At 31.6% G+C, this 14,029-nt stretch overlaps 3 protein-coding genes across 3 annotated transcripts; 2 read left to right on the plus strand and 1 right to left on the minus strand.

The window, feature by feature from the left end:
* Positions 1–1,341: 1,341 nt before the first annotated feature.
* LOC122628920 (kinesin-like protein KIN-4C) lies at positions 1,342–3,236 on the minus strand. The gene is made up of 6 exons (XM_043811798.1): positions 3,129–3,236; positions 2,690–2,847; positions 2,235–2,583; positions 1,857–2,159; positions 1,604–1,754; positions 1,342–1,519 (listed from the first exon to the last, which is right to left on the minus strand). Exons 2-6 carry the CDS (start codon positions 2,734–2,736, stop codon positions 1,395–1,397), a joined length of 975 nt encoding a protein of 324 aa, XP_043667733.1. The 5' UTR covers positions 2,737–2,847; positions 3,129–3,236; the 3' UTR covers positions 1,342–1,394.
* A 1,090-nt stretch (positions 3,237–4,326) lies between these two features.
* Positions 4,327–7,097, plus strand: LOC122628992. Its single transcript, XM_043811949.1, has one exon. The coding sequence runs from the start codon at positions 4,921–4,923 to the stop codon at positions 6,661–6,663; it is 1,743 nt and encodes a 580-aa protein (XP_043667884.1). The 5' UTR covers positions 4,327–4,920; the 3' UTR covers positions 6,664–7,097.
* Positions 7,098–11,603: 4,506 nt separating this feature from the next.
* On the plus strand, positions 11,604–13,228 carry LOC122628994. The gene is made up of 2 exons (XM_043811951.1): positions 11,604–11,786; positions 12,081–13,228. The coding sequence occupies exons 1-2, from the start codon at positions 11,631–11,633 to the stop codon at positions 12,288–12,290; spliced, it is 366 nt and encodes a 121-aa protein (XP_043667886.1). The 5' UTR covers positions 11,604–11,630; the 3' UTR covers positions 12,291–13,228.
* The last annotated feature ends 801 nt before the right edge of the window (positions 13,229–14,029 follow it).

Raw genomic sequence — 14,029 nt, forward strand, 5'->3', positions numbered from 1 at the left:
TGAATTACTTACCGAGATTGAATAGGAAAGCTCCATGATATATCATTTATTATTATTTATTTGCAAAATGTAATGTACATATAGGGGTGCAATTTCTAGTCCTAGGCATTCTGAGTGCCTTTTCAGTTTATTATTATAATTCAACAGATTTTTGCTTTACAGTTTCCAACAGTATTATTTATATTTACATTAACATATATTCTTTATCATATATTTATCACATTTATTATAAGAAAAATATTCAATGTAATTTATTATATGCATTTTACTATATAAATTTTAAACCATTCTATTCTTCTAATTAGTAATCATTCTGTGCTGTGCTGTTGTTAAACTATAACAATTAGATGAAAACAAATATATAAAAAAACATATTTATCTCGTATACAAGAATTATATTGCATTAAGTTTGTGTTAGTTTATAAGAGCATACTTTGTAATTTAGTGTCAACATGGATTTTAATGATTTTTCTTATTTTTAAATTTACATAAATTTAAAACAAATTTATATATATATATATTATATTTGTAATAAATTATTTCATTTCAGTTTTTTTTTTTTTCTTCATATGTCCACATTGTAGTTATTAACATCAGAATATGTAACTATAATAACAGTACAATTTTGTGAGAGAACAGTGACTGCATTGACAGATCATTTCATTAGAACACTGTATTAGCAAATTGTATTTTTTTAATATTTTCGTAAGTAGCGAAATGAAAAATAACTATATCAGTTACACAAGTTTAGTAGTACGATCAGTGTCTGTTCTACTGTATTTGACTAATTGGTAAGAAATTATGATATTGAATGGTCAAATTCGAACATGTATATAAATGAGATAGTAAAGATCGTTCATTAGTTTCAGATGTAAGTATAATGAATGAAATTTAAAGAGTAGCCTAGATAATATTGTAATATCTAATATTGCGATATATGAGCTTTTAAAAATGTATTATGTGCGTAAATGAGTATATACTTCTCAACTGCGCGTAGAAACCATAAATATGTATACATACTAAACATTACATATACATACCTATATAAATATATATATATATATAAAATATATATAAATATATATTTTTATATATAGATATATTTATATTTAGCTCTATTATATTGTTAGATGGCATTGAAATAATATTGTATAGTAGAACTTGTTCGGTATAATTATATTGAATGGGCCAAAGATTTAGTGTATTCTTTTCCCTGAATAGCTTAAGATAGGATGATTCTGATAATTATTCTTTGATCTTTCTGTTAAAAATTTTAATTTCTTGTATATAGTTTATCATTATTAATATATAGTTATTATAATAATTATCATGTCAAATATATAATATAGATATTCCATTTATTATAGTCAGACATGTTTGTGTGAAACAGTTGATTACAATCTATGACAAGCACTTTCATGTACTTCTACTCTCCATGGATAAAACTTTCTTTTGCATTTATTACATTTAACGAGTTCTATACTGAGTTTATCCAAATCTACATTCTCTTGATTCAACACTGTAAAAAATTAATATGTTTATAAAGCAGATAAATTTGTAAATGTATTTATAAGATATTGAATGCATTCAATATGAATTTTACCTTCTGGAATAATATCATCTTTTTGTTCAATTTTTTCTGTAGGTGTTTCAACATTATTTAGAACATTATCAGATTCAGAATTAATATTGGCATGTGGTGGAGTTCGTGGCAATTGACGTTTTGGTTTCATAGGATCAAAGCTCGTATTCACCTATATGAATAAAGTAATAATTATACATCTCTCAATAGATAATACGATTTAAATATAATCTTTGATATTACATTTATTATGTATTTTTTTTTTTTTTTATACCTCAGGGATATCGTCCTTATCTTCATGTTGTGGTTTATTTTTCTTTTTTTTTTGATTTAAACTCTTCTTTACAACCGGCTCTTTTTCTTGAATATTTTCATCTTCAAACATTAATTTTTTTTTACTATCGAAAGATATTTCTTCAAACTGAATGTTATCGAGCTTAACTTCATTCTCTGTTCCTACAGGACTGAATAAATTCTGATGTATAGTTTCATCTTTCATAGACATCTCTTCTAACTTTTGCGTTTGATTTAGCATCTCATATTGCGTACTCTTTATATTTTCCTTATTTTCCAATTCCTATTGTTATAAATAAAATAAAATGTTTAGCATCACGAGTATTGGCATTTATAAAAATTTGACAAATAAAATTACCTGGTTCTGGCAAGCTTGATTGTTACATTTACAAGTCGGACCACATTTACGTTGGTGCTTAACACAACCGCATATTTTGGAAGAACAATTACCTTTGCAAGTACATATTTTTTGCTTGGTAGAACTTTTTAAAATTTGAGGATCTTTCACTGTTTCATTAATCTTTCTTGGACTTTGAACGATATCCGTATTAATTTTTGCAGATAAGTTTTTTGAAGAAAGAAAATTACCACCCGCATGCTTTCTAAGATTATCATTCTCTAATTGTAATATTTTTAATTGTTCTTGCAAACGAATTATTTCGACATTGTCAATATTATCAGTCTGAATAGCTATAGATATTTGTTTGCTGAAATTACATACAAATTATTATGCATGAGAATTATTTTCTTTTTTATCTCTATATTAAGATTATTAATATTTTATTATTAATATTTTATTTTATTATATATTACCTTTCATGTTGAACTACTTGTTTTTCTTTTCTCTTAACACGTGGCATGTTTATTAAAGAATTATTTCAAGTTACAAAGAAATGAATGCGAGGACAAAATTTCTCGTTGACAGCTCTCGCACAATGGATCCGGGTGTATAGACGTTACAAAGCAAAATACTTGTTCGAAAATATTAAAATTATTCACTATGAAAAATCTCTTAAAAACGAGTTTTTATTTACAGTATAATATTACATATTTTCTAATTATTACAATTTGTTATTTGTATTCGTTGTAAATATGTATGTTAAGTCTTTGTGATGAAATTTGAATTTACCTAAACGTTAAAGTCTAAGACTTTGATTGGACGAATTCAGCTATATACAGACATATATATATATGACATATAAAAATATGAAGACATTATTTCTTTTTTATTTTTGATCTATGCTATACTTACTTCAATGATAACTTTAGAGAATAGTCATTTCAATAATATAAATGTTAACAATATTTTTTTTTAATTCGTTCAACATTAAAATAAACAAATAGTTAACTACGAAGAGAATGTAAACTCATTCGATAATATTTGTTTCATCATGTTGCACTTCAGTTTTTTTGTTATTATTTACAAAAGTTGTATTTATTAGAAAAGATTGTACATTTAAATTGTTTACACTATACGAGACTATTAATATCAATGGCTTGTAGATATATATTTATATAAATATTAAGTATCTTAATAGCTTGTCGACAAATAAACTTTGTCAATAATAATGGTATTATCATCTATCGGTAAAAAATTGTTTAGCCCCTTACTATAGATAAAATGTTCATTCATATATGTATGGACCGTTATATTGCCTATCATAAGGGGCTTAAAAAAGTTTCTTACTGATAGATGGCGCTCGCAAGCACAATTATTGATAAAGTATAAAGTACTATCTATCAACAGGCGCAACAAAAAATTCATATAAATAATTATTAAAAAAATTGGAAAATAAACATAATTAATTAATATTGATTTTAACTATTCAGTACGTACTATAAAATTTAATTGCACCACTTTATTTAAAAATATAGACATTGAAATATATTTTAATAGAATATAAATATATATTTAATAATGAATTGAATTAATACACAGAACACGATACACCTGATCATTATATACTATGCAATATACTACGCAAAAAACACGTAGATATATGTTTACGATATCGATACTGAGATGACATTTAAAATGTCATTATAATATTATTAATTTTCTTTGATACGTATATACGTTTAGTATCTTTTGATTTAATGTCGATTAAACTTGTAGATTATCATGAATATGATAACACGTAATAAAAGGATTATTATTTGTTTAATGATTGACGCAATATCTATTAATTTCCAAATAAAACGAATTTAACTATTAGACGTAATATATAATATTCAATTAATTAGTTATATAAGAACTCTAAGAAAGCATATTTGATTAAAGTTATAATTTACAGAGCATAAATAATTCCTATTAGGATCTTTTATTTGAAAAAAGTAAACAAGAGCAATTGGATTCATATGGTGATCGAGATTCTTCTTTCTTTTCGTTGCAACGAGTGGAACATTACGATTAGATAAGCGCGGTTCATAGCGCGGCCAAGATGCAGACTTCATAAGAGACCGGGAATCTCGAGGATTGCCTTCAGTTAATGCTGTGTCTGCAAACAGCCAATTCTTGAAGAAAATTGCATAAGATGATCCTATTCGTGTGCTTAACAAAACAAAGTTCATATATAATTAGTGGTGCTTTGTAACGAGCTCCGTGTGGACCTTACACACGATTAGATGAGATTTCAATGAATATTCGTCAGATCGAGTATCCAACAACGTGTTTGTAAGTTCGATTCATTTTCGAAAGAAAGAAAAAAGCTATTGTTATTTTTTGTGGTACACATTAATCTACTTAAAAATATCAACAGAGATATACGAGAAAAAAGTATAAGAGAGAGAGAGAGAGAGAAAGATATAGAGTCCTAATTATTCGTACCAGTTTAGAATAGAAGAGAACGTAGCGGCAATAAAAAAAAAAGAAAATGGTGGAAGCTACGACGTTCATTTCCTGATATTTAACTCGTATTAGACTCGATGCTGATGTGATTTCGAAAAGGACTCGGAAGGCTTGCCATCCGGCCTAAAAGATACAACAGGAAAAAAAAGATTTAAAAAAAGCTAGAAAAAAAAACCGGAAGAAGGTGACATCGATCATGCCTGCCTGTTCGAGCGAGAATTTTTCTAAATATTGGTCCACGAGCTCGCCGATTTCTAGGAGCAATAGCGCTTCACCGCTATTGCCCGGCACACCGTTATCGACATCGCCGCCTCTATCGCCGCCAATCTCGACTTTAAAGCGTTCAACATCGAACGTATCGAATTCTTCGAACGCGTCGAATTTGTCTCAAACGTCTAGCAACTCGAGCACGGTGATACTTTCTTCGAGACATCATCACTATCATCACTATCATCATCATCATCATCAACAACAGCAACAACAGCAAACGTTACATCAAGTGAAAAGCAAGGATCAGAGCTACAAATCTTCTTTCTTCGCAAGGATTTTTTATTGGTATCTCGGACTGATACCGAATTTCTTGAAAGCCATATGCAACGTTATCATTTACGCTATTTGGACGCCAACTATTTGGGTATCCGTTGTGATTAACTTGTTCTGGACGATCATTCAGCTACCACTTACAAGTTTGAAATGGTTCCTAACCATCCTATATACTCAATCCTCGGAAAGAGCACGAAACAAGAGATGCGTTTTGATTAGTGGCGGTAGCACGGTTCAGGCCGTTCATCTAGCACGTAACTTTTACAAGGCTGGTGCTAGAGTGGTCGTTTGCGAATTGGATGGGCTATTTGGATTGGCTAAATTTTCTACGGCTTGTTCGAAATTCTACACGGTGCCACGACCAGGTCCAGGTAGTGCCGCTGAATATGTAAAGGCTTTGAAGGATATCGTAAAGAAGGAGAAGGCAGCGTATTACATACCAGTGAGCATCACCAGTACCGCTTATTACGACGCCTTAGCGAAGCCGTACTTGGAGAATATGGGATGTGAATGTTTCGTGCCGAGTGCGAGTGAAGTGACGGCCTTGGACGATCCGTTGGAAGTCTTACGACGATGTCGTTCCTTAGGTTTACAAACGCCAGACCATTTCGTCTTACGATCGGTTCAAGACGTATCTCGACTTTACGAGGACAATACCTTCAGAACGGGAAGGTACGTAATGCTGGCGGCTGGTCCAGCCGGCATGAGGGACAGAGCAAAGATCGTATTACCATCGACGTCGTGGGAATTTATGAATCAACAACACGAGATCAGCGAAACGAAACCATGGGTTGTGATACGTGATCCAGGCGGCGATCATTTTATCACGTGTACAACCGTTAAGGAGTCACGAATCGTAGCAAACGTAACGTGCCGAGTCGACGAGTCTCAAGGGCTCATATTGGAAAATCGTACGGACGTAACGCAATGGTTGGACCGATTCTTTGCTCGTTCCTTTGCTACGAGAATCAACGGACACCTGAGCTTTAGGTTAGCTATATGCGAAAATCAAGGACCGTTGGTATGCATCGGCTGTCGTATAGGAGTTAGCCTTCCTTACGTATGTCATACCGGGATACATCCCCGTTTAGTATGGCGACCCTGCAGACATTTTTCCAGAGAAAATTCGACCGTTCTTATCAGCAACGATAGACAACAACATGAGCAAACAACGGACGGGACGACGAACGAACGAAGTACGAACAAACGTTCGATCGGTGAGACTTCTCCTCGTCTCTTGGGCACGGTTATCGATAAAAGAGAAGCACTATTTGTATACTGGGACCCACTGCCTTACTGTGCCTACTATCATCTGCAATTACCATTCAGAAGAGTCGCTGGTGCCATCAGGGCGCAACCTGCCCGACATAATCCACCTCTCGCGGTGGTGCAATGAGGTCATCCTTAACGTATCGCGATACATTATCCCAAATTTTAATCGGGATCTATTGACCTCTGCTAATTTAAAACTTTTACTCGTATCATTCTCTCTTCTCTCTCTCTTTTTTTTTTCTCTCTCTTTCTCTCTTTCTATCGGTCTTTTCTCTCTGTATCTCTTGCTCCAATGTCAAAGGAATCAGAAAACGTAAACTGAAAACAGATTCACAAGGGTCAAGTTCGCATCTCTAATCGTTATAAAAATATACATTTTCTTTAGCTTGCGAGCGTTCTCAAATTTGTCTTGGTGTACGTGTCATAGTGCAGATGGGTGAAAATGATGCACGTACGGTTCACGCGTTATCATCATTAATGCAACATACACATATACAAGGCTTCCGTTACGATTGATACGTTCCTATCTTCGTAGACTGATACGATAACAATCCCGAAATATATATATATATATGTGTGTGTGTGTGTGTGTGTGTGTGTAGGAATGTAGTAGCGTTTGAAAATATTCTCCATGCCTTTCCCCCATGCGTTTCCTATGTGAAACATTAAAATATCATGGTTATTTTTTTTTGTTCATCATTTATTCTTGTAAATAGTAGAATGTAACAGATTTAGCATAGACATAGAAAATAGAACAAAAAATGATAGGCGCGTGTCTTCCTTTTTCTTCCTTCTTTTTCTCTCTCTCTCTCTTTTTTTTTTTTTTTTTATCGATCCCTACCAATCATTATATTTTCTTTGAAAGAGTATATACGTTTCGTTATTGCGAAAGCTATCGATTTTAAAGTGGCATCGTATATTTCTTCTTTTTTTTCCGATCATTAAAAATCATAGAGATGAACACAGAGCCGACTAATCTCTATTTATAAGCCGAATGATAATCTCATTAATAGTATTTTATATTTAAGCAATAGTGGATGATAAGAAATTTATGTAAAAACGACCTTGATAATGATGATGATGATGATGATGATGATGATGAAGATGATGATGATGATGATGTCGTTGTTCAATAACCGGCCAAATAAAATCGATAAGTAATATACGAACAAATGGAATCGTGCCTAATTACACTCGTAATTGTTATATTATTTATATATATATACATAAATATAAATATAAATATAAATATATATAATATATATACACATACATACACATTTACACATTAATATATTCATTAATTATATAAATAAGCAATGCGATAAAATGCAAAATTAATTTAAATTGAGTATAATGATTTCTACTTATCATGGAAACGTTCAACTACTCATGGAAACAACTTATGGAAGAAACCTTCGAAATTGTTACGAGACACTTACACTTACATATTATATTAATTCGTTCAATTTTATCATGGCTGTTTGTATTACACCAATAGGCATGTACAAACTTGGTTTGTTGGATGTTGCTCGGTTTGGATTAATCTCTATACATATATTTGCTACGCTGTAAATAATGTCTGTTATGGATGGAAGGATGACCCATGGGGCAACCCTGACGGACTTTGACAGCCTGGGGTCGACAGTTCGAAAGATGTTCCATGTCAGTATTATCATCCTCTACAATCCCTCTCTCTCTCTCTCTCTCTCTCTCTCTCTTCCTTTTTTCTTCTCTTTTTTCGTCTCTCTTTTTCTTTCTCTTTCTGTCTTTCTGTTCTCTCGTGATCCATTCGATAGACATTGAGATTTGTCCGGTGTTAACCGATAATTGATATATAATAATCGATCCAACTCTTTGTCAATGTCATTGACAAAAATGATAAAAATTATTATTATCAATAAGATGTTATTGCAATTTGGATATATAGGGACCATTCACGTGACTTCGTTTAATCGTAACTTCTTTTTAGATCTTCGAACTATAATATTATACACGTGCGCGCACATACACGTACACACACATATACACAAACATACACACTCCTGAATACATTTATAACTTTATCCCCTTTCTTAAATTGATAATAAAAAAGTATAAAAACTATGAATGAAGGTTCTTAGGAAGTTTTAGACAAAACGATTATATAGTATCTCTCTCTCTCTCTCTCTCTCTCTCTCTTTCTCTCTCTTTCTCTCTCTCTAACACTGTTTTATCATGCGATAATATTGAAATGTAGTACCTTGGCGACGGCGAAGAAATAAATCGATGTATATGCCTTCCTGCTCTTTTTCTTTTTTTTCCTCCTTAAGGATAAGACATGCAATAAACGCGTTCGTTTTCTATTCCCTTATAAAAATTCGTAGGAGTCTCGTCCGACTATTATCAGCCATTTTTTTCTATTTACTCGTTTCATTGAAGATATTATATAGATATGTATATAAGACATAGGGTAGGACAAAGAATATATACATATATATATATATATATATATATATATATATAGATTACATCTTTTATGCTTGAAATCGTCATAATTTTATTGACGAATAAAATCACCACGCCAGTAAATACAATTTAAAATTGATAGCCACGTAAGTAAGTATATTATTTTTATTTCTATATTTCCGACTGTAATACGTGTAATAGAATTTGACCGATGTATTTCTCATTTCATTATAAATATTTACGAAGAATCGAATCTAGAATATGTACTTATGTGTAGATTGCACAGAATCGATTTATTTTAATGATATCCCATGAATTTGTAATATCTCATGTTTGTCGTAAGCTTGATCCTTGAACAAAAGTCGTTATAACCGACTGGTGAATTTATTATTTTAAACAATGTCAATCCTCGCGAGGTATATACGACGAAAAAAAAAAGGAAGAAAAAGAAAGGAAAAAGAAAAAAAAGGAAAATGGTTTACTGAAAAGAAATTTAAGGTCCTTAACCAAGGATATCTTAGGAAGAGATAGAAGTAAAGTCATTTTCTTGGGTAATGCGTGCCACGTGGTTCCAGGTACGACATTGTGGGAACCGATCCATCTGACTCACATACCAGTGGTCTCTAACTAACACTGACAAGCCCCACTTACCGATTACGAGCCAACGAACGAGCGAGCGAGCATTCGCTTTTGCTAGTAGTAAATTTACTTTACGATTCAATGCATTCTTTTCTACTTTATGCACCACATCAGCTTACAATTTCGTGTGCAGTTTGAAAGCACGGAAAATGATCAGAAAAAGTCGTTCGCGTTTCGGTCTATGTTAGACCGAAACCGCACGCGTTCTCGTTAACATCAACAAGTGTCTTCTTCGGTCTAGTCCTTTTTCTCGAGCTACACGTAGCATTATTCCACTCGTTGAAATTGGATATAATACGAATTGTGAAACGAAACTCGCTACCAATTCTCGATTATATGTTATATGTGTCTTTTATGTATAATATTTATGTATGTATGTATGTATGTATGTATATATGTACGTATTTACATTCACGATAAACGCGCTATATTCAACGTAATGCTAGGACGCGAAATTGCAGTTGAAATTTCACGAGAGTAAACGCGATGCGTGTTCGAAGACCACTTAACCCTTTATATACTTCGGCCCCCATTATAAACTTCTCCCTCTGTAGTTTCTCATTTCCCGTGGCAGACACCTTCTAAGTCGGTCGTATGATGATCTCTCTTTAATCACGTATGCACGTTTTTAAGATATATATATCGAATTTGATAATAATTAGAAATAATCTCGTTAATTAATATGCATTTATTAATATCTCACAAAAAGTACATACACAAGAAAAACGTTATTAACTATATGTATAACGATCATGTTTAACACGAAATAGATAAAGCGTGTATTGAAAAATAATATAAAAATAATATATAAGAATAATATGTACACGAGATTATATAAGAAAAAGAAGATCAAGGTTCTTCGTTTTATTAATTTTTTTATTTTTTTTTTTTTTTTACTTTTATGCCTAAGAAAAGAAAAAGGAAAAAAGTAAAAGAAAAGGAAAAAAAAAAGAAAGAAAGAAAGAAAAGAAACGAAGATACCCTTTACGTATCAGTCTTTAGAAAATTGTCGGCGGACAATTTGTAACAATGGTAAATGAATTGATGAAAACTTTTTCTTTTCTTTCTTTCTTTCTTTCTTTCTTTTTTCTTCTTCTTTCTTTTTTCTTTTTCTTTTTCTTTTTCTTTTCTCCTTCTCGATAAATACGAGTAAGTATGCATAAATCTCTTCGTATATTAAAGAATAAAGATTTTTTTTGTTTACAAATATATTATATGTTCATCGTGAAAGAGAAAATGAAATAGATAAAGAGATAAAGAGAGACAGAGAGAGAGAGAGAGAGAGAGAGAGAGAGAGAGAGAGAGAGAGAGAGAGAGAGAGAGAGAGAGAGAGAGAGAGAGAGAGAGAGAGAGAGAGAAAGAAAGAAAGAAAGAAAGACAAATAGAATTATTGCATAATTGAAAGTGGTATTAAAGATATCGTAGGTCGAAAAAACGTATTCGAAAAAGTATTATAAATTAGATAACTGTACCTTATTTGTATCTAATCTCTCTCTTTCTCTCTCTCTCTCTCTCTCTCTCTCTCTCTCTCTCTCTTTCTCTCTCTCTACACAAGACGAAGTGCATGCAGAGTAAGTACACACAGAGTAAATATACGTCTCGAAAGGGGGAACTCTTTCGGTGTATCGATGGTCAGCTATTAATACTTTCCCGTTGTTAGTGCTACACGGAGTGGCAGACCGGCAACGCGATAACGAATATATACTGTTTTTTACTCGTTCGCGTACCTAAAGTTTTTAAAAGACGATCGATTTCATCTCCTCGAATCGTTTTAACAAAAAGAAACAAGAAAAATAACAACAATTACGAAAGAGCCATATACGTAAATACGTAAATACATACGTAAATACATAAATAAATAAATAACATACATACATAGATAGATACACAGATACGTACTTACGTACATACTTACGTACGTACTTACGTCCATACTTACGTCCGTCTTCGTCCATTTTTTTTTTTTTTTTTACAAAGGAGGGTGATATCGATTATAGAAAGAACATGAGCCATTCAACATACGTTTTTCTTCTTTCACTTTTTCTCGTTACTATTTTCGTTGGTGAGGCGTATCGATACGCAGAATGTCAACGGCAACCAAACGACGAAATCATATGGGAATACGACGTACGCAGACCATACAGACTCGGTATCAATCAGGTATTGTTCATTTTCAATATATATATATATATATATATATATATATATATATGTATGTATATATATTTCTTTTTCTTATTCGTTTTCAATCGAATTTGAACAAAAGGAAAGGGGATAATGCTTCGAATGTATTTTTTTTTTTTTTTAAATATCAACCAGCCGTACATTCATACACGTAGCACATATAAAGCTATCGTTTACATTATAAATAATTAGGTGATTTATATCGTAAACATTTGTTTTACATTTTTTCCTCCATCTCTTTTTCTCTCTCTTTCTCTATCTTGTTTACAGGAAGTAGAAGCAGAATATGGACCAACAATGGCTATCATCACTTGCATAGTGATCGATTCATTATCCGACGAAGATAACGGTGCTGTATGGATAACGGCTGGCGGTTTAGGTCAAAATTTTGTCAAACTTAAATTTAGATCGAAATACTCGAGAGGTCTTCGTTACAAAGTCTTTGTGTATGGTCAATCTATGCTAAAACAGGGATCGTGAATCATAATATTTCTTTCGAATCATATATAATTTTCATTTGCTTGATTTAACCTACGTACCTACGAACAAAGACGTATATATAATTTTTTTTATACACATACACACACACACACACACACACACACATATATAGTCACCAATAAGATATAAAAAAATTTAATTGAATTCGTCTGTTCGTAATTATTGAAACCTATAATCACTTTAGTACACGCAGAGAACATTGTTAGAGGTGCGCAAAGAAACGTTATCAGAGAACTTTCCCTAACGATCTTTCGTTATCTACTAGCTAGTTATCATTATCTAGAAGAGTGTTAGAAACCTTAGAGGAGATAATGACGTGCGCACAAGCAATCGAGTAAAGTTCGAGGGGAAGTCAACGTACGAGTCGTTAATCTGTTAGTTGGAATGTTGAAATTTAATGGACGGAACATTAAGATCAAAACAATTTCATTCGCTTATACATCCTTCATATAAAATATTCATTCATATGAAATATTCGAAATAATGTTATCTCGGAAATACGAAGCTACGTTCTCGATTGACGAACTATTATACTAATCTTACAATAGAATAAAAATAAAATAATACAGGAAAAATATCGTGAGCGATTCTATTACGTCGGAATTTGATTTCATGTGGTTAGTCACGTAACTCTTCGAGATCGGAAAACCATTTAAAAGCGAAACGATGGGAGTTACCAAACAATGGGGGTTTCTTTACTCGACAAATACGATGAAGACACGAGAACGACCGAGATCGAAGAAATTCGAATATTTTTCCTTTCTTGCACGAAATAACAATCAACTATATAAGTATAACCGAAGCGACATGCGAAAGAATACACACACACACGTACACACATTTCTTTTATCATATTAAACATGATTACCGAACGAACGAGTAATCACGATTTTATTACATTATTTCTTATCGTTTGTGGACGATCGTTTGTTTTCTTTTATCGAATTAACCACAATAACAACAACAAAAAAAAAAAAGAAATGTTATCTTCCTTCTCCTCGTTTTATCCCGAAACTTCTTTCGAACAATTTCAAGTCACATACTGTTTGATTTTTAATAATACTCTTTCATTTTAATTTAACTCTCTGATCTTACACCTTCAATAAAGTAAATATTTATGAGCATCCCGACTCTGCTCGGGATTGTAAAATAACGAAAGTTCCAGACACCCACCAACTCATTTATCGTATGCTTATAGAGATAATCGAACGTTTTACTGAATATCTTTGTCGAATTTCAATATCGAAATTGCTCGAAAATAACGTAATAAATTATATTATACATGATCATATCCATTGACTTAGATAGCTTATTCGATTTTTGAGGGAGGTCAAATTATATATTGAAATAATACGATAATAAGTTGTCAATTCATTCTTTTTTTTTTTTTATTTTTATCACTTTTTTATTTATTTTTTTTTCTTTTCTTTTTTGAAAGAGAAACGAATACTGCATTAAAATCTAAAGATCTATAATTAGTCAATAATTTCAAAATATATATATACAATTTTTATAATATTTATACACTTTAACATACACACACACACATATATATATATATATATATAGTGAATCACTATATATATTTTTATAAATACTATTATAGATTTATTTTCAGTTTTACTTAATCTACTTTATTCTTCATTCTAACATTAAATACATACACACATACACACACAATAATTTTTTAAAACATTATTGCAAATAAAAACAAAAAA

The sequence above is a fragment of the Vespula pensylvanica genome, chromosome 4, assembly GCF_014466175.1.
Source record: "Vespula pensylvanica isolate Volc-1 chromosome 4, ASM1446617v1, whole genome shotgun sequence".
Lineage (NCBI taxonomy): Eukaryota > Metazoa > Arthropoda > Insecta > Hymenoptera > Vespidae > Vespula > Vespula pensylvanica.

Bases quoted from the DNA above. Each gene is read 5' to 3' on its own strand.
- LOC122628992 (XM_043811949.1), top strand. From the start codon at position 4,921: ATGCCTGCCTGTTCGAGCGAGAATTTTTCTAAATATTGGTCCACGAGC.
- LOC122628994 (XM_043811951.1), top strand. From the start codon at position 11,631: ATGAGCCATTCAACATACGTTTTTCTTCTTTCACTTTTTCTCGTTACT. The intron at 11,787-12,080 runs GTATTGTTCATT...TCTTGTTTACAG, and splicing joins ACAGACTCGGTATCAATCAG to GAAGTAGAAGCAGAATATGG.
- LOC122628920 (XM_043811798.1), bottom strand. From the start codon at position 2,736: ATGCCACGTGTTAAGAGAAAAGAAAAACAAGTAGTTCAACATGAAAG. The intron at 1,755-1,856 runs GTATAAAAAAAA...TTATTCATATAG, and splicing joins ATAAGGACGATATCCCTGAG to GTGAATACGAGCTTTGATCC. The intron at 1,520-1,603 runs GTAAAATTCATA...AATTTTTTACAG, and splicing joins AGATGATATTATTCCAGAAG to TGTTGAATCAAGAGAATGTA.